General features: G+C 31.1%; 1 protein-coding gene across 1 annotated transcript; it reads left to right on the top strand.

Moving 5' to 3' along the window:
• Positions 1-4,497: 4,497 nt before the first annotated feature.
• Positions 4,498-20,941, top strand: LOC143062849 (GPI-anchor transamidase-like). The gene is made up of 10 exons (XM_076234659.1): positions 4,498-4,613; positions 13,071-13,216; positions 13,738-13,796; positions 14,221-14,297; positions 14,792-14,903; positions 15,991-16,087; positions 16,616-16,733; positions 18,628-18,738; positions 20,087-20,253; positions 20,665-20,941. Exons 1-10 carry the CDS (start codon positions 4,521-4,523, stop codon positions 20,750-20,752), a joined length of 1,068 nt encoding a protein of 355 aa, XP_076090774.1. The 5' UTR covers positions 4,498-4,520; the 3' UTR covers positions 20,753-20,941.
• Positions 20,942-22,004: the final 1,063 nt, after the last annotated feature.

Below are 22,004 nucleotides of genomic sequence, written 5' to 3'. Positions count from 1 at the left end.
ATAGTCTTCCGGCTCGATGTAAGAAAAGTAGTTCTTATCTAGTCCCTAATTACATTTAATACGTCTTTATTAATTAATTTGTAATGAAAATGCAATTTGAAAATCTTATTGTACTGATATAATAGTAATAAAAATGCAGTTTTAACTTTAATAATTTTATTAACATTTAGAAAATAATGCGGATTGATATATCGAAATATTATGGATAATAACCAAAAACAATTTGAATAAAAAACAAACATGGAAGAACCATTGTCTTTGTAGTTTTATATAACCAGAGACACATGATACAGTCAAGGTCGTTAAAAACTTCTATTTTTTGCATTATTATATGTCTCTGATATAACCAATGATTTGTATAGCCCAAATAATACTATACAACTCCTTGATATAACACAGTTATAAGTTGTCACTGGTCTTATATTCAGATCAAGTCGACTCCAGTGTCCGAGTCTCAAGAGAAACAACGTCAACACATATTTAGCTTGAATTCCATGACAGTTCTGCAAATATACCTTCTTTTTTATTCGTGATAAGGTGGTTTAATAAATAATTATGTTTAAGAAAGCATGTTCTGTTGTCAACGTACTATATTTGTTCCACCTGACACTGAGAAGTTCCAATGGAAACTTTGTTTAATATAAACATTCAATTTGTCATAATATCTATTCCTGTTGGAACAAATATCATTCCTTCCGTTAGGAACATATACTGTAATATTTATTCATGTGGACATTATATTCCAGAATATATTTTCCCTTTGGAAATTATATTATGAATCGAAGGAACTTCTATTCCGTGACACCTGTGTCAATATATCTGTTGATAGTAAAAAGTTAGTTTCACCAAGGATTTATGTATACAAATCCTGGGTTTTACAGCTTAATATTTCAGTAGGCATGTTTTTTTTACGTTTTTTTCCCCTGCTTATATTTCTTCAGGTCAAAGAAAACTGACGATCTTAAATATCGCACTTGTAAACATACTCTTTGATTATTTTTTTTATCCATGATTTTTTTTTCTCCAGTTGTACTCTGCTCAAGGCCATATACATATACGTTTGTTTATGTAACTTTATGATCCTTGTGTTTTTTTTTTTTCTTCTTTTTTTTTTTTGGTGTTCTTTTGGGTGGGGTATCGTTTGCCAAATACTTTCACGTTGTTTGTTGGGAGTTTTCTTTTCTTTTTGACTTGTTTATTAATTTGTTTATGTCATGGATTGATTTGGGAGTGGCATTGTTTTGATTAAAACTAAGAGGGTACTTTTATCCTGTAATTAATTTTATTTTCAAACCTTGATACTTTGTAGCCATTGATGCCACCAGAGACATATAATACAATTATATGTCTCTGATGCCATGCACACTATAAAATAAAAGTAGATGTACACTTTGCAGGGCCGTAACTACATTGAGGCAAATGAGGCAAATGCCTCATGTAAAAAATTTCAAAAAAAAAAACACAAAAGATTGTTTTCATATCAAATTGTCTTGCAAGAAGCAAGTTCTCTTCACTCTCTGGTGTATCCTCTGGATGTTTTTCGTTATCCATGTTTCTATTTTCCTTTTAGTTTTCAGAGTTGATGGTCTATTGTTTGTACTTCAGTGTTCCGGGTTTGTCTTTTTTTATACGACCGCAAAAATTGAAAATTTTTTGGTCGTATATTGGTATCATGTTGGCGTCGTCGTCGTCGTCGTCGTCCGAATACTTTTAGTTTTCGCACTCTAACTTTAGTAAAAGTGAATAGAAATCTATGAAATTTTAACACAAGGTTTATGACCACAAAAGGAAGGTTGGGATTGATTTTGGGAGTTTTGGTCCCAACATTTTAGGAATTAGGGGCCAAAAAGGGCCCAAATAAGCATGTTCTTGATTTTCGCACTATAACTTTAGTTTAAGTAAATAGAAATCTATGAAATTTTGACACAAGGTTTATGACCACGAAAGGAAGGTTGGGATTGATTTTGGGAGTTTTGGTTCCAACAGTTTAGGAATAAGGAGCCAAAAAAGGGCCCAAATAAGCATTATTCTTGGTTTTCACACAATAACTTTAGTATGAGTAAATAGAAATCAATGAAATTTAAACACAAAGTTTATGACCTCAAAAGGCAGGTTGGAATTGATTTTGGGAGTTGAGGTCCCAACAGTTTAGGAATAAGGGGCCAAAAAGGGGCAAAAATAAGCATTATTCTTGGTTTTCGCACTATAACTTTAGTATAAGTAAATAAAAATCAATGAAATTTAAACACAAGGTTTATGACCTCAAAAGGAAGGTTGGGATTGATTTTGGGAGTTGAGGTCCCAACAGTTTAGGAATAAGGGTCCAAAAAGGAGCCCAAATAAGCATTATTCTTGGTTTTCGCACCATAACTTTAGTATAAGTAAATAGAAATCTATGAAATTTAAACACAAGGTTTATGACCATAAAAGGAAGGTTGGGTTTGATTTTGGGAGTTTTGGTCCCAACAGTTTAGGAATAAGGGCCCAAAGGGTCCAAAATTGAACTTTGTTTGATTTCATCAAAAATTGAATAATTGGGGTTCTTTGATATGCCGAATCTAACTGTGTATGTAGATTCTTAATTTTTGGTCCCGTTTTCAAATTGGTCTACATTAAGGTCCAAAGGGTCCAAAATTAAACTTAGTTTGATTTTAACAAAAAATGAATCCTTGGGGTTCTTTGATATGCTGAATCTAAAAATGTACTTAGATTTTTGATTATGGGCCCAGTTTTCAAGTTGGTCCAAATCGGGGTCCAAAAAATTAAACTTTGTTTGATTTCATCAAAAATTGAATAATTGGGGTTCTTTGATATGCCAAATCTAACTGTGTATGTAGATTGTTAATTTTTGGTCCCGTTTTCAAATTGGTTTACATTAAAGTCCAAAGGGTCCAAAATTAAACTAAGTTTGATTTTAACAAAAATTGAATTCTTGGGCTTTTTTGATATGCTGAATCTAAACATGTACTTAGATTTTTGATTATGGGCCCAGTTTTCAAGTTGGTTCAAATCAGGATCCAAAATTATTATATTAAGTATTGTGCAATAGCAAGAAATTTTCAATTGCACAGTATTCAGCAATAGCAAGAAATCTTCAATTGCACAGTATTGCGCAATAGCAAGAAATTTTCAATTGCACAGTATTGCGCAATAGCAGGAAATCTTCAATTGCACAGTATTGTGCAATAGCAAATATTTTCAATTGCACAGTACTGCGCAATAGCAAGAAATATCTAATTGCACAATATTGTGCAATAGCAAGAAATTTTCAATTGGAGTTATCTTTCTTTGTCCAGAATAGTAGTTGAATCAACTTAAATCATTGTTTTATACAATATACAATGTATATTCACTTTTACTACCAACTGATAAATTAAAAAAATCTTTACCATTCAGTGATAACAAGCACTTTATTTTACATTTTAATATTTTATGATGCATTTGAAATTTGAATTGAGATCAGTTTTGGAAAAAGGGAAAGGGGGATGTGAAAAAAAAATGGGGGGGGGGTTAAATTTTTCTCATTTCAGATTTCATAAATAAAAAGAAAATTTCTTCAAACATTTTTTTGAGAGGATTAATTTTCAACGGCATAGTGAATTGCTCAAAGGCCAAAAAAATATTTTAAGTTCATTAGACCACATTCATTCTGTGTCAGAAACCTATGCTGTGTCAACTATTTAATCACAATCCAAATTTAGAGCTGAATCCAGCTTGAATGTTGTGTCCATACTTGCCCCAAACGTTCAGGGTTCAACCTCTGCGGTCGTATAAAGCTGCGCCCTGCGGAGCATCTGGTTCATTTATTGTCCTACTTTACTGACTATAGTCTGAGCGTAGATTTTCATTTGTAAACGTGGTTTTGCAATGTTGCATGTCAACCGATGTCCAGAATTGTGCGAGAAATATATTTTAAGAACATGCGATGCTACTCAGTGGACAAAAAAAATAATATTGTAATGATTGTCTCTAATATCTAAAAGTCTTAAATTACAATGAATCTTTGTTTTTGCTTTGGGACCTGATTGTCGAAAAAAATATCTAAAAATTAATTAAGCCGTTTCAATGCAAGAAAGAGTCTGGGAAACGCTCAGAATGCACGATTTTGCGTTATTTTTCTCAGAGCTTCTGGGGGCCTTAAGCGGCCCCAGACCCCCCCCCACCTAAAATTTTTCGCCTTGCTCCGCTCGGCGAATATATTTTGCCTCACTATTAAAAAAGGCTAGTTACGGCCCTGTCTGAGTTCAGCATTTTTGTGATTTTACTTTTTACACCGACACCCAAAAAACAACAAAACAAAACAAAACAACAAATAACAACAACAAAATTTAAAATAAATTTGAAATTAAAACAAAAACCAACAAAACATATAAAGATATTTGTGTCAAACTTATCATAAAACAACTAAAAACCAAAATATTTGGCTCACGGAGTCGAAATCTGCTTATTTAGGTTTTATGGTAGTGCGTTCCTTTTAATGTCTAGTTTGGTAATTAGCGTTATCACAATAAATCAACAACATGGAAGCACCCGGTTCCTTTTCCTTCAAAATGCTATTTTGCAAACTATTTGTTATTTTTGCATGTTTGCAGTGTTATAGATGTAATAGTGAGGTAAACTATGAATCTATTTCTAGCACTACGAAGGGTGTCACTGCAGGAATTCAATCTCATTTAGTTGCTTGCATCTACAGGCTACAGGCCTCAACATAAAAATTGTCACTTTTCAAAGGTTCCTCACACAAGCACTTGTTCTCGTAATATATAGGGATAGTAGATCTTCCCATGGATAGAAAACAAGTGCACCCCTCATTATAAATGAACAAAGATGACATCTCAAAAACTACTCTGAGTAAAGACTAACCAAAATTTTGTGTTTCAGAAAGATAAAATGAATTTAAGATAGGTATTTTTGTTTGTTCCTGCAAAACAAAGGCTTTTGTTTCTCATACCCAACTATATCAGTCCTATTCAGGACCGATAAGTCTGTCGATAGATATTATAGGGTATACCATATTGTTGAAATCAGAGCAATCGTATTATACGACGTCTCTGTTTAAATGTATACAATAACATTTTTTACACGAGTTAAACTTTATACCAATTCACTGAATGCAGGGATTTAGCTTAAAATATTGAATTAAAAAAAAAATAATAATAAAATCTCGTTGAATTTCCTATAACATGTATAAAATAATAAAAAAAAATCCATTTAAATTAAAGTAAAATTTGAATCGTAATATTTCTTTAAAATAATTATGGAAACATAAATATTTGAATATCTTTTATATGTTCTTAAAGTTTATTATGATACATACGTCTTCTGATTTGACACGGGAAATTAAAAGAAGGTATTTATTTGTACATTTATTTAAACTTTAGTATATCACAAAATTTAAACTCTGGTAATACATGTGTACACACTGACAGGATGTTTAATGTCACCTGGTTGCTTTTGGTTTGTATGTCTACCTGACAATATATTGTTACGTAACATTATAACCCAAGTCAGAGTTCACCTGTTCTGTAAAGGGATGAATTTTTAAAGGTATAGAATATTTATCTATAATAATTGTTGGGCATTGGGTTTTTTTCTCATCGGATGAAAATATTTTTTTGTTCTATAAGGAATGTATAAATATATTTCTACAGAAAGATAAAATATACAGAAAACAGGAAAAACACCTTTAAAAAAAGAAGAGAAAAAAATGTATTATGAATTTTATTGTAAAATATTTTCCGGTAACAGTAAATACTGGATATCTGTCAAAATAAATGTTCCTGTGTCACACTTAAAATTATATTTTCTATATCAAGACATTTTGAAATCAATCATATCAAAATGTCACCAAAGAAAAGAACAGAAATATCAGAGATTCTGAATGAATATAATCTGGAAAAGTCTTGCTATACAAATCCTTGCTTTGATGCAACATTTCCATATACATCATGATACATCATCCGCCATTTTGAAAAATCCCGAAAATTTCCCTTTTTTAAATCGATGTTTGACCGAATTTGCCCTAAAATTAAACTGTTTTAAGTAGTATTCCCCGCCAGATATATGTTTCAATATACTTTATCGATTTGCAAAGTTTGTTTTTTATTTACGGAATTTCTTTATGTGTTGTACAAGTAGACATGGGTATCAGTAATTTAGCATTGAGTCAACGGAGAAATGACGAGAAAAAGTGCATGTTTTACAACTCTAAAATGACCGACTTTAATCAAAAATTAAACTGCTAGGACCAACATTGTTTGATAGAAATATGTTTGAATATCAAGGATTGATTTGCAAAAGTTAGGAAACGGGTCAGGTTTATGAGAAAATTGAACTTTATTGAAGCATCTATGCATTTTATATGGGGAAATATAATACAAAATGGCGGCTAGTATACGTCAAAGAAGTCACGTGATGTCAAACTTAGTTGGATATGGTCAAAGTATGTATGTACTTCGAGATTCCGCTAGTGTAGACGCACCTTGATTGACTGAAAGGGTACAGCAGATCCATGTTCACTCCCTAAGGATTAATGGAGATGTGTCCAGTCTTCTCGGTGGAAACAGACAACCCAAAGAGATTTTAGAAGATTGATCTCCAGGTCAAGCTGGGGACAACTTTGACCTACCAAGGCCCCTGGAGTATCCAATCTAGTTTAAACTCCGGTCTGGATACCAGTCAGGGGTACTACTTGTACAAGTTATTTTTATTTACTTGAATGTTGAAGAAGTAAAAAAAAATATACACATATAAGTAAATAAATAATGTTTGAATAATCTCCCCTTAATTTTCTAAAAAAATTACTTGTATAAGCTAATTTTTCTTACAATCCCACAAACAATGACAAAAGTCCTCAAGTTTTGAGATGTAAATTCATGCCTTTAATGATTTTTCCCAGGTTTGCTCAATTTTTTTTATTAGAGTTCAGAACTTCAGTGTTTCAACTCATTAATTCAATAAAGAAACTGATTGCGCAAAGATCTTAAAGACCAAACAGCCTTTTATTTCTACTAGTGATTTTTCCTTAAAATTTTGTGTGAAGGTATTTCATAATTTGAGGAACAAAATATGAGGAAAAAAATTGGGGGTTAACGACTTAGTTTTGTCACTATAGCAACCTCAGTTTTGGGTTTTCCTGAATATTAACATAATATTTGCTTGTTATCTAAACTCTCAAAAAATCCTTTATATTAAACCTACAAGCATAATTCTTGTTTCACGTTAAACAGTAGATATGTATCTATCAAATACAGGTTCAAGAGTTTAAGAATCATATTGTTTTGATCTTTTAAAAAATGATTTATTTCATTCCCGCCAAAAATAAAATGTAAAACTGAAAAATGTTTCCAGGATTAAAAAATATATACCAGTGATTTCTTCATAAAAATTTCAAGAAGGAAAGTGCCATGTGTACTCTTCAAAATAAAGCAACCGACCTTTCAAAAAAGTTATGAGTAATTTTCATGTTTTTTTCTCGTTCATTTTCAGAACATTGCATCTGACGTCATGATAGTACAAACTTTACTTGCTGGCACACTATTTGAAAAAAAAATCGCAAATTGGACGTTTGAAACCCATATTTAAATTTCCAAGAATAACAACTATATTCACCTACTTAGTAAGGTTTCTCAGTTCAACACTGAACAGGATAAAATATTATAAATCTAAATGGCTCATTTTGGAAATTAAAACGAAGACAAGGTTGTTGCCGCATTAGAAATCTAAATTTGTTTTCAATCTTTCCGGTCATAGTTGTAGCTTAATGAAACGGAGAGATTTTATGTGGGATATTATTCTTGGAGCAATTGTTTTTGTCATCTTTAGTTAAATTTACAATTCCAATTTAGTTTTAAACGCGGAACATTTTGATTTTAATTCACATTCGCTGAGGTTTAATTTGTTTTGCCTTACAGCTAATTTCCTACTGCATGTAGGGTAAAACTTTGGTTGGCTTCCTTGCTTTGTTTGTATAAATGTTTATTAAAGCTTTGTAAATAAGATTGACATCTTCATATATAGGTATGTAAACCTGTATATATGATATTTAAATTCAATTGGACGTTATCAAAATATAATTATACAAAATATACAAACAAGGCAAGCAAGCTAACCAAAGTGTTGATCTACATACAGTAGGAAATTAGCTGTAAGCTTCAGTGAGATCAGGCGAAATGTTTATCATTTCTCCTTAAGACCAATTGAAATGAAACGAATGACAAACAACAATGACCCTTTGTCATTATTTTATTTTTACTATAAGATTTTGTCAAATAAGCAGTATAAATAAATGTTGACTTCATTACAAGATTGGACATTATTTTACGAGAATCATCCAGACATCAGTTACATGCATACGTTGCCAGTATGCCAAAACTTCTAGGAATAATTGTTTTTTGGCCTGACCATTGCTGACCTTCTGGATACTCAATTTTTGAAAAATTTACATTAAATTAGAAGGATCATATCATAAGGAACATGTCTACTAAGTTTTAAGTTGATAGGAATTCAACTTCATCAAAAACTACCTTGACCAAAAACTTTAATCAAAATTTTTAACCTGAAACGGGACAGACGGACGAAAAATGGAAGCTCAGACCAGAAAATATAATACCCATAAATTTGGCATGAAAATAACTTTCACCTATCTTATTAACTTGTACATTTATCTGATGGAATGAAATTTGTTTGGATTCTTTCATCTGAAGATTTGTTTGTTACTTCAAACTTATCTAATTTATTGCACTCCCTTTTTGAAGAATGAAAGAAAATTATAGAAAATATTGTTGTTTGAAAAAAAAATAGAAGAAAAATATATATAGATACATGTATATATATATATATATATATAGGAAATAAAATTGATCAGGAGTTGTCTCCCATAGACATAGAACTATAAAGAATTTATATGTAATTTCTCCAGGTCACAGTGGCACCCATAAAACTATGTTTTGTCAATAACTTGGTTTATATCAGGTTAATTAGTGTAAATGTGTATTCATGTGGTTTTTTGTTTAAATGTACTAAAATCGTGCTAATCATTTTCTGTGCTTTATTTTGTAATTCATTTGATTGTATAGTTCAAATTTTGGGCACCATGATTGGTTAATAAAATTATCTATCTATCTAATCGGCGCAAATGAAAGACAAAATTTACGCAAGAGAAAAAAAAATGAAACACAGATCGGCACAAATAAAACACAAAATCTACGCTGGTGAAAGAATAAAAAAATCGAAATGCAGATCGGCGCAAATGCAAAAAGTCGAGATCAAGATTTATATTTTACTATTTTTATTAGAACGAAGGTTAATAAATATAGTGTTGTATCTTTTGTGTCCATTTGTGTTAAATTTCCTCAAGATATCAGCGCTACGCTTAATTCCTCTGTGCTTGGGAGACGAATTTTTAAGCGTATACCATGTTGGAATCTGTTAAAAATGCGATATACGACGTTATAATTTGATGTTTTTTCATTGTTAGAAACAATGTCATAGAGCTTTTATGTCACTACCAAGTTGCGTTAGTTGATGCACACTAACAATAGGCTGTTTGGTCTTCAAGTATTTGCGCAAGGCCTTCAAAAATTGCTCCTTGGGGGCTTGTAAATGAGCAGTGTTCTGAAGATAACAGACAAATGGGATTTTCATTGTCCACTAAAATCAGTAAAGACATCTGCAAAGGGCAGATAATTTATAATTCTAGTAGAGCAAAGAAATCATAAGAATTCAATAAAGAAGATAGGATGACTTTTTTACTTCTACAAGTAAAAAAATCTGAATGTCTAAGGGACATAACTCAGCCAATATTTTTTTTAGCTATTCAAGTAAATAAAATTCACTTGTATAAGTATCCTACAAATTTACTTATATATTAATATTACTTCTTCAAGTAATTAAAAAAAGTAGTACCCCTGACTGGATACCAGAGATGTGTGTGGGAGGGTGAAAATCACTCTAATGGTGTACTGAAAATTCGACATCTCGAGTGAGAATGGAACTCAGGACCTTCAGCACTGTAGCCATCAGTCTTAACCACTAGACCACAAACCCACTGTCAATGACAATGGCCTTTACTTCAGAGGGGATTTACTATCCACACTCATACAAATAATCATGTAAAGCATCTCCACTAATATCTAACAGACTTTTAAGAGTCAGAACTGAGGTAAAGGCAGCCTAACAGGTTTGGGAGAACCCTTCAAAGGGAAACAATTCCCCAAATGAGTAACAATTAATCTCTCATTTGAATTTATCCTTTTATAGTGCTACAAATAAAAATGTTCTTAACCGAGTGTTTTTACCGAAAATGGCACATATTTGTAACAAATACAGCGAATTTCCTTAAAGATGAATAGACCCAAACAATTTCCTAAGAACATGAAGAAGTTCCAAGGTTAAGGTTCATGTGGACCCTATGGCTAAAATGGCTACATTTTCAACCCAAAATTTACTCAGAGTACTGACAAAACATGTGCATATGGAAAAACCTTTGATTTCGTAATGTAATGTTTTTACTTCTTTTTGTAAAAATAAATATCTCATCTATCAATACTGAAATTGCACAGAAGTAGACTGCCTGACTGGGAGATAAAATTATAATAAGTAATTTTATAATGAACATAATTAACATAAAATTTTGTGTTTTAGTACATAGAATTTAAAAATGGGATGAGAACAAAAAAGATAAATAGACCTCTATACTTATAATTTTTTTCTGAAATGGCCCATTAGAGTTGGTCAATGGACACATGTAATTTTAAAAGGCTCAAATTAAATGAACTGATCAAAATGAGGGCCATGGTCATATGGTCCCATTGTAAAAAAATCCTTCCCAATGATCACTGTTTTTATATTACAAATTTTCTCTTGTCCCATCAGAAATATATTTGGTGATTCTACCTGTCTGACACCTATGTCCACTTGTACCAGACAATAAGCATGATAATACGTAATGTAAGATTTTATGAGATGGTCCAGTGATTAAACATGAACATTACAAGAAGTTGTGTTAATAAAAGTTAACTATTTATGGTCAAAGATATTCTTGTTTTGTATGGGCATATTTAGGAATATCTCTTCTAAAATACGTCTTCTTGTATCTCATTTAGAAAAAAAAAAATCAGAAAATGAGAATATTTTTTTTCACCCTTTTCTTGGTTTACATTTTTGTCGAGCCTGCAACTTTTGTTGCAGAAAGCTCGACATAGGGATAGTGATCCGGCTACGGCGGCGGCGGCGGCGTTAGCTAACGTCTTAAAAACTTTATATTTTAGAAGGTGGAAGACCTGGATGCTTCATACTTTGTATATAGATGCCTCATGTTACGAAGTTTCCGTCAGTCACATGTCCAATGTCCTTGACCTCATTTTCATGGTTCAGTGACCACTTGAAAAAAAAGTTCAAATTTTTTGTAATGTTGAATTCTCTCTTATTATAAGTAATAGGATAACTATATTTGATATGTGCGTACCTTGCAAGGTTCTCATGTCTGTCAGACAGTTTTCACTTGACCTCGACCTCATTTCATGGATCAGTGAACAAGGTTAAGTTTTGGTGGTCAAGTCCATATCTCAGATACTATAAGCAATAGGGCTAGTATATTCAGTGTATGGAAGGACTGTAAGGTGTACATGTCCAACTGGCAGGTGTCATCTGACCTTGACCTCATTTTCATGGTTCAGTGGTTATAGTTAAATTTTTGTGTTTTGGTCTGTTTTTCTCATACTATATGCAATAGGTCTACTATATTTGTTGTATGGAACGATTGTAAGGTGTACATGTCTAGCGGGCAGATGTCATGTGACCTTGACCTCATTTTCATGGTTCAGTGGTCAAAGTTAAATTTTTGTGTTTTGGTCTGTTTTTCTCATACTATATGCAATAGGTCTACTATATTTGTTGTATGGAACGATTGTAAGGTGTACATGTCTAGCGGGCAGATGTCATGTGACCTTGACCTCATTTTCATGGTTCAGTGGTCATAGTTAAATTTTTGTGTTTTGGTCTGTTTTTCTCATACTATATGCAATAGGTCTACTATATTTGTTGTATGGAACGATTGTAAGGTGTACATGTCTAGCGGGCAGATGTCATGTGACCTTGACCTCATTTTCATGGTTCAGTGGTCAAAGTTAAATTTTTGTGTTTTGGTCTGTTTTTCTCATACTATATGCAATAGGTCTACTATATTTGTTGTATGGAACTATTGTAAGGTGTACATGTCTAACGGGCAGATGTCATGTGACCTTGACCTCATTTTCATGGTTCAGTGGTCAAAGTTTTTATCTAATACTATATGCCATAGGTCAACTATATTTGGTGTATGGAAATATTTTATGATCTTTATGTCAGTCGCACAGGTTTTATTTGATCGTGACCTCATTTTCACGGTTCATTGCACAGTGTTAAGTTTTTGTGTTTTGGTCTATTTTTCTTAAACTATATAAGTAATAAGTCAACTATATATGTTGTATAGAAGCATTGTTAGCTGTACATGTCTGCCTGGCATGGTTCATCTGACCTTGACCTCATTTTCAAGGTTCATTGGTCTATGTTTAGTTATCTTGGTTAATGTTAAGTTTATGTGACAGTTGTTATAAAGCTTAGCTTTATACTAAGGACTATCAACATAATATCAGTGATTAGTATAGAAGGCGAGACATTTCAGCGTGTGCACTCTTGTTTATACCTTGACATAATATTTTGTCCCAGCTAAATACGTTTTCTTTTAAAACGAGTGATTTAAATTAATTTTATTTACAATTAAAGATGTTTAGTCTACATTTTGTAAACATGGTAAATTGAGATTATTGAATATTTAACTTATTTAGATTTTAAAATATATAGTTATCTCACAATTTACATGTACCATATGTAGGAGGGAAATTACCAAAAGACATCTAGAAGAGTTATCTGTACTGCACTGAAGGAAAATATGAAATTTCAAAGTTTGGAGATATTTTATACATGTATCTGTAATTAGACTAATATATTAACATATTCTTAATTTTATATGAGCTGCTGTGATTAGACTTTTAAGTTTATAAATACTTTGTATATATATTTTTTATTAGGAAAAAGTTGAGGAATTCTTCAAGAGTGGACACACAAACAACTGGGCAGTACTTGTAGATACTTCTAGATTCTGGTTTAATTACAGACATGTTGCTAATGTCTTGTCTATATACCGTAGTGTCAAAAAATTAGGAATTCCAGACAGGTTAGTTCATTGTAATATACTTAGATATTTCAATATGACGTCTATAACTTCTTTATCATACATTTTATATTGGTAAAAAAATGAATTTAGGTAGTAATCATACATTAAAAAATGTGGGGTATACTGTTTTACCTCTGTCTGAACATACGTCCATCCATACATCTGTCTGTCAGTCCTTCCGTCCCATTTATATTTAGTGTCTCATCTTTCCGAGGAACTATGTACATTATAAGGATTTATGACATTTGGTTTCAGGGTTTATATAAGTCAGCTTCACTGTGTGATGCGTTTTCAGATTCATCACTCAACAACTTCCTGTTTACCATATACTTTTAGTGGCCAGGGGTATCATTTTCACTTGTTTTGATATTATTAAAAAAATGTCTAGAGATGTTGACCATAGCCCTAACATGAATTTAGTACATGTAGTATATGTAAACTTGTACTATAAGTTGCATTGAACTGGTTGACTTTTATCTGTAAATATGATCATAATAAATAGATATTGATATTTTTTACAGCCATATAATTTTAATGATAGCTGATGATATGGCTTGCAATCCTAGAAATCCTCGCCCAGGTTAGTAATTTTTCTAGATGTTCAAAGTTTTAGATTTACCAAAAATATAAGTTATTTTTTAAAATAAAAAAACTAGAAACTTGAGCTATAGAGTACTATATATTCCTATAACTACCGTATATTAGAATTAGTAAAAATAACGTCTGATCATATGCTCAATGCTATCAAAATACTTAAAATGCATGCAAAACTGAACAGTAGGAAGGTCGAAGGGTAATGCAGTTATCAAATTATTATAAGTACAGATTCAAACATACTTTGGGAATTGAAACCAGTGAAATTCTTAAGTCTAAACAGAGACAGAACAGTTAGGTTGACTGGTAAAAAATATCCTCATATGCATTCATCATATATATAAAAATAATGTTAAAGATGTTTGACCTTTCTCTGAAGTTGATGTGTTCATTTAGTCATTTATTTTCAGCTACTGTTTTTAATAATGCAAACCAGCATATCAATGTATATGGAGATGACGTAGAAGTGGATTATAGAGGTTATGAGGTGAGTACTTACTGAATAATACATGAAAAGGTTCACAATTCTCTGGTGACAAAAGGATTAGGCAGTATAACAGACGGCCTAAACATCCCAATCCCCGGAAAGAATAGATAAAATAGACATGCGACTAAGAGCAGCAGTTAGTCCAGATGAAGGCAAAAACATTGTTGGAGTTAAATCAGTTTTACTGGAACACAAACTCCCCACTTTGCAATTTTAGACTTAATGTCAGAAAGTAATCATGTAAAATAAGAATTTGTTTGCGTAAATTCATTCTTTCAAAAATATAATTCAATTTGAATAATTATTATGAAAATTTTGAAATTACTACTTTTTGTAAGTCTGGTATATATGTTTTTTGTTTCTTGTATTATCAATACAATGTTTAAAAAATTGATGTGCTGGTGATATGGTTGATTTTACTGTTCCATATTTGATATTTGTATATTTTATGTTGCTGTTGAGAATTTAAATATTTTGGATATTGTTTTGTTTAGGTAACAGTAGAGAATTTTATAAGAGTGTTAACAGGACGACTACCACAAAGTACACCACCCTCCAAACGGCTGAGTTCTGATGAACGAAGTAACATTTTGGTGTATATGACAGGTAACATGCTCATTTAAAGTTTACACTGAACAAATTTTTTTTGTAATGAAATATAGATACTGTAAATTCAGAAATTATTGCGAGATTTTTTTTTTATTGCGAAAAATACGACAGAGTTGTGAACATAATAATTTAAACTCGCATTTTGAAATATTTTATATGAATTGAATAGGATTTTTCTCAAAATAGTAAAAATTAAAATCGCATTTTAGTCTAACACATCAAAAACGCAATAATTTCTGAATTTACAGTATTTAGAAGGAAGATTTTTATGGTTATCCATGCGACTAAATGAAGAGACCAAGTTCATAGATGGCTTTAACGCTTCTGAAACCATATTTGTGATATGACGTATAAATGCAGTGTTTTTTACTTCCTAAATTTATCTTTGAAACTATCGTGTTTCCACAGAAAACACCAATTTTTGAGAAATATCCAAATTCAGAAACTATTATCGAATCGTGTCTGATACGGTTTCCAGCATCCTCAGTTGATGTACTGCAAGGCAATTTAACCCACAGCCAACTCACACCACTCAAAAACTCTCATGATTTATTACAAATTGTATCACTTTATCAAACTTGCACCACTCCAAAAAAATTAGAAATATGACAAACTTGTAGAGATGTTTTTAATCATTAGATTGTTTTCTTCTTCTCTTAGTAAATTGGTCTTTCTAGGAGCACTGGTGTAACACAGAGACAGAACTCACACCACTCTAGAAAAAAAATACTACAAATTTGCACCACTGAAGAAATGTTTTAAATTATCAAAGAGTTCTAGATTGTCTTCTTCTTCTCTAAGATATTTCCTCTGTTCTTAGAGTACCTATATTACACGGAGACAGAACTTGACTTGTGCCTTTTGAAAAAATAAATAAAATACTATTGTACTAACTAGCACCACTGAGAAATGTTTTAATCCTCAGTGTTTTAGGTGGTCATAAAATTTATGAAATTTCTTTTCCTAAAAAAAGTAACAAAGTTTTCAAGAACATTATTTTATAAGTCCTAAGATTAAGATTTAAATCTAGTTTAAGTCCATCAGTTTATTCCTTTGAAACCTAAATAAGTTTGATCTAATTTAGGACATGGAGGAGATGGGTTTCTGAAGTTTCAAGATGCAGAAGAAGTTTCCAATGTAGAACTGGCAGATGCTTTTGAACAAATGTGGCAGAAACAAAGGTTGTTTTGACTAATTTTTTTCTCATTGTTTTTTTGTTTATAGTAATTCAGAATTTTATGAATTTCACAAATTGTCTCCCCTTCCATGTGAAGAATATTTCATTTGCATTTTACTTACTTGAAAATATATATAATTTAAAAATTTCATTTGTCAGTTGAGTAAGTATTAAGAAATACGAAAAAAAGGAATATAAGAAACATAAGATAACTACAGAAAGGAAACTCCTACTTTATGGGGGGAAACATAAGATCTACTTTATAGGGGGAAACATAAGATAACTTCAGAAAGGAAACTCCAACTTTATGGGGGGAACATAAAATAACTACAGAAAGGAAACTCCTACTTTATTATATTAACTAATCTAGTTGATAGCAAGTAATTTTGTCAGATATTTTAGTTAATTTATTTTTGCAGTCAAATCTCAAAACTCAATTGTGTCAAAAAACTGGAATCCGTTTAGGTATATTGCTGGACAAATTTGTATTCTGTTTGAAAAATGTAATTTAATGTTATTTGTCTATTTTCAGATACCATGAGATATTCTTTATGATTGACACATGCCAAGCTGAGTCTATGTTCCAGCTTTTTTATTCTCCGAATATTTTATCTGTAGCTAGTAGCCATGTTGGTGAAGATTCTTTATCAGTAAGTCTTGTTTGATTAATTTTTTGTGCATATCAGTGTTATTTTAACTTATATTCTGGCATTGTGAACATACCTTTTGAGTTATCTCTCTTTGTTGCTGAACACTTTTTAATCAGTAACTCCTTCAAAACTCTTTAGCAGTTATCGATTAAAAGTTCAGCGATCTAAGAAAATGCCTTTAACTGTTACAGTAATTATGCATATAGTTATGCATCTTATATTTTTGGGCTTCCAGTATCCTCTAATGAACTACTATGTTTCCTCTATTTAAGTTTTCTATGGAGTAGAAACTATTAGTTTATTAGACAATACACATCATTTATATATAACTCACTTCACAAGCGACTATGATAAAAGTGTTTAAAACATTTTATAGTCTCCCTTTGTCAAGAGAGAAAAAGGTGCCATATACAATAAATCCTATTTAAACTTAACCATTTCATGTTTGAAAATTTACGTTGGCAAGACAGAAATTCAATTTCACAGCATAGAAGTTAACAACTATATGTCATCTTACAGCCTTCAACAAATAGCAAAACTTTTACAGCATAGTGAGCTATAAAAGGACTTAAAATCACAAATGTAAGTAAATTCAAACAAGAAAACTATTCTGATTTTTGTACAAAACAAGTGACAAAAAAACAAATATGACTATGGCTTCCAAAACGGTCATATATTCCGGACAATTGTATAATGTCCGGTAAAAGTCCGGCTGGGAAAAGCATGAAACGGTCTTTTACTTTTTAGATATCAAGGCTTTTTTGGTCATTTTAACATTATTCACGATCTTTTTGACCCAATATTTTGCCTTTAACAGCCACACATTTCCGGTCATAAAAGTGACATGATGATTTATTACTATCAAAACAACCCCTACTTCAATACTTTCTAATTTTAATTAAGGCTAATTAGTTGTTGGACAGCTGAATTCAGTGAACCCTGAAATCTACCTGTTCAGGTGACAGGTAAACTATTTTCAGTACCGGACATCGTATAAATTGATCGGTCTATTAAGAATCATTTTTTAACATTTCAGCGGTTTGTATCTAATTGATTTAGTGTAAAGATTAAAATTATAAGAAATACATTTATAAACATGGTTTGATGAAAAATTTAAAAAGGTTTTAAATGAAAAATCGTCAGAACTATGTAGTATGAACTAGAACACATGTGCGCATGTGCACAGGTGGGAAGTTTAATTATGCATCCTTCATTTCTTCAAAAATGCTAAAATTACTATTATCATTGAAACCTGTATCTAAAGTTCATTTGAAGTATTTTGTTCAAGAAATAACGTGGAAAGAGCTTCTTCACTCAGTCGCCCTTTGAAAACGTACACAGATTTTACGTATCCGTATATGGTACATGTTTTACCATTGTCATGTCAACATCCGGTTTAAAAACGAAAGTAAAGTTTTTGACAACATCATTTTGCACAAATAAAGAGTCTAAGGCAGATATGAGCACGCTGATGTGCACACTTTGAATGATGCACTGTCAATTTAACAGTTTACATCAGAACATCAAATTCATATCAAAGTAAAGTTTAATAACGTTTTTTTTAATCTAATGTCAATCATTGGGATGGCCATCTGATTAATATAATTTATTTAAATTGCCTTTTGTGACTTAGTCTTAAGGATTAAAATCGGGATCAGATCAAATATTTTTTGGAAGCCTTGCTTAGGACAGGCACCTACACTACAGAATGGTTGCAATGAAATGAAAATTAACTGATTTATTCCATTTTACGTGATAAAGTGTTACTCAATAGAATTGTTTGATATATATGTAAGGTGTAATAATAGACAACATAAATTGGATGATAAGTTAAATAATTGTATTATATCTTGATGAAAAAGAAGTTAAAAAGATGTATTGTTGTGTATTTCAGCACCATGTAGACTCCAGTATTGGTGTATATGTAATAGATAGATACACATACTATGCTTTAGAATTCCTGGACAAAGTTACACCAGATAGTAAAAAAACTATGGGACAATTTGTAAGTAGTTTTTAATGAAAAATGTAAAAATATCCTAAGCTTCACACATGTTTCAAATTGGACTACTCCTATAAAGTTCTGGATGAAAAATAGATATCAACTATTCATTATTTTGAAAGACAATTTTTATGCATTCAGAACTCAAATAAAGATTGAACTTTTGGAAGATTTTGTTTTCAGGTTTGTTTTCACTATTTTCCTTGTATTTTATAAAAATTATTTAAATAGATAAAGTGAATCCATCTGGCTTCTTCCTGCACTAGTTTGTTGGTGCAATATATTTAGTCAATTGTAAAAAAAAACTCATCTGTAACAGAAATAAGTCTTATGTAATTGTAAAAGTTGAGGAAAACATTTTAATATTATATATGTTGCATTTAAATTTAAGAAAATTATCTGATAAATTACATATACGTGTATTACTTTTGAACCTCAATTTGTTGAATGACACTGATAATGATTAAGATAATCAATAACTAATCAACCCAACAGTCATTGGTTCAGACTATACTGAAACACAATTTAAAAATATGGTAAATTACTTAAGAAAAGATTTTGTCACAACATAACTGCCTCTTTGACTTGTACCCCACAATCACTTTTGATTCATACCTTAAAGGGGCACTAGCTACGAGATATATAAAAAATCTAAAGTTTGATTTTTGTTGTTCAATCAATAATGAAAGTGAAATAGTGAAATAACAATTCGCTTTTTGCAGCCAAAAAGGTTCAATTTTGTCATATTACGCTAAGAAACATTGATAATTAGTTTCACTTGCAAGTGACTGAGTCGACCTCTTTAAATCCGTATTCATGTGAACTTCAATTTAACTCCTAGCTAGAGATTGACCATGCATGCATTGTACCTGTACTGGTTATTTAAAGAAAAAGAAGGTCAACAATGAAAGTGAAACTACGGTCAATCATTTGATTACTAATTTGATGCACATAAAGTCATTCTTATACTGTTAAAAACAATGATAAACATCTATTTTTAATCTATAAAATAAAATCAAACAGACCTATAAAAATCCAGTTGCACGTGTTGGTTTAATCTATTCATATCTTTATTTATGTTTACATTGCTTATATGGTCATCTGAGGTCAAATCGATAGTTAATTAAATGGCGTCTGGACTAAAATACACAGGAAACCAACCTACATATTATCTACTCCATGCTCTGTAAACTGTTTATTTTAGACTTTTGATAGTTTGGATAAATCTTTTACATTGTTATAAATCAAGTATTAGAATTTGAGTCAAATCAGTGACCATGAATTTGACAGCTTTAATAGTGCCCGTTTAAAATGTATAGAAAAGTAATAGAAATGTTTTGATTTTTTTTAGCTGAAAGTCTGTCCAAAGAATTTATGTATATCAACAGTAGCCACTAGAACAGATTTATTTGCCAGGGACCCAAATAAAGTCCTACTTACAGATTTCTTTGGTAGCGTAAGGAATGTTGAACCTTTAGCCAAGACCATCAAACTTCTTAACAAAACCGATCAATGCACGTAAGTTATTGTTAGTGAAGATTTCATTGAAGATCTTTTGGGTTGAAATATTCAAAAATAGGTAATTGAATATTGAAAAATTTCAAACTTCCAATGTATTAAAAAACAGGACTTGCTTATTAAACACATCAGAAAAAAATGCATTTGAAAAGAATTTTATTCAGTGCGATTGAAATTTGTCATTTTTTTTATGGAAGTTGCAATATTTAAATTATTTGTTTGAATTACTGGAAATAAGTTTCTTATAAATGCTTTTTTTCTATAACTGACCATTTGATTGTTAAATTTTTTAGATAAACATTTATGTCAACATACTATACCATGTGATGTTATTTCACATTCATTGCTCTTGAACATCTTGTTTACCTATTCTCATATTTGGGTGACAACTTGATTTCTATGTATTTGCAGTCATGATAGCTGTCAAGATAAAATAGAGCCGGAAGATCAAGATCTAGAACCTTTATCATATGCAGAACAATTCCCAATGCCTAAATGATTTATATGGATGTAGGGAACTTAAAACTTCTGTGATAAATTTATGACAGCAGGCCAAGTAATGAATGACTTGGTGAGAATGACTTGGAATGGTCTTGGAACAGCATACTGGCCCTGAGATGGCAGATATTACAGCTGAGGAAATGCTGACATCTTCAATGATTGTGATAAATAATTCTTTTGATTTCAATTAGTAATTTTGGTGATTTTTATGACCCATTTATTATGCCCCATTTATGGACATTATGTTTCCTGGTCTGTGCGTCCGTTCGTCTGTCCTGCTTCAGGTTAAAGTTTTTGGTCAAGGTAGTTTTTGATGAAATTGAAGTTCTATCTACTTGAAATTTAGTATACATGTTCCTTATGATATGATCTTTCTAATTTTAATGCCATATTAGAGTTTTGACCACAATTTCACGGTCCACTGAACATAGAAAGTGATAGTGCGATTGGGGCATCCATGTACTATGGACACATTCTTGTTTTCTTTCTTATATAAGTGACATTTTATAGAGTATTACATGATTTATCAATCAATTATGACCTGCATTAGAATTTTAATATTCAAAATGATTAAACAGAGAATATGTCAATTTCCCAGAGACTGTAGGTAAAATAACATTTTCATGATTTAATCACTTTTATATTAACTTATGAAGAAGACCATAATTGTTTTATTATACTGAACTAAATATGAGGAAATGCAAATTTTGTGCATTTATTGTGTTTATGGAGTCTTTTTATTAGAGAACATTTTCTAAGTCTGGTAAAAAAAAACTGCAACAGAATATTGTGGCTGTCACCATTATATTATTAGATAACTTGGAATTTTTCTACATGCAAAAGCTAATGGATTTCAAATGTTGTTTTTTAATATGCACATTCTATAACATTTTTTGTTTGCCTATTCCCAGTTTCCTGTAGGAAAAAATGGATTTCTTCAAATAATTGCACATTCCTGAACATTAATTTGCAGTATCTTGCAGGAAAGAGGTATTTTTTTTTGGTGACTATTTTATATGGAGTAACTGAAATAAATTATAAGAATATTTTATTTCTATTTCATCTTGTTGTAGTTATTACCAGTATATAAAAAACTTGAAAATTTAGACATTCACTGCATCCCATGATTTAAAGTTGTAGTGATTAGGGAGATGTTCATGTACTATAAACAGCAGGTCAACTATTTTTGGTGTATGGAAGGATTGTTAGGTGAAGACATCAGTTTTGTTGTGTTCATCTGACCTTGCCTT

This window comes from Mytilus galloprovincialis, chromosome 2 (genome assembly GCF_965363235.1).
Source record: "Mytilus galloprovincialis chromosome 2, xbMytGall1.hap1.1, whole genome shotgun sequence".
NCBI lineage: Eukaryota > Metazoa > Mollusca > Bivalvia > Mytilida > Mytilidae > Mytilus > Mytilus galloprovincialis.
This window is presented reverse-complemented; position numbering and strand designations above follow the sequence as displayed.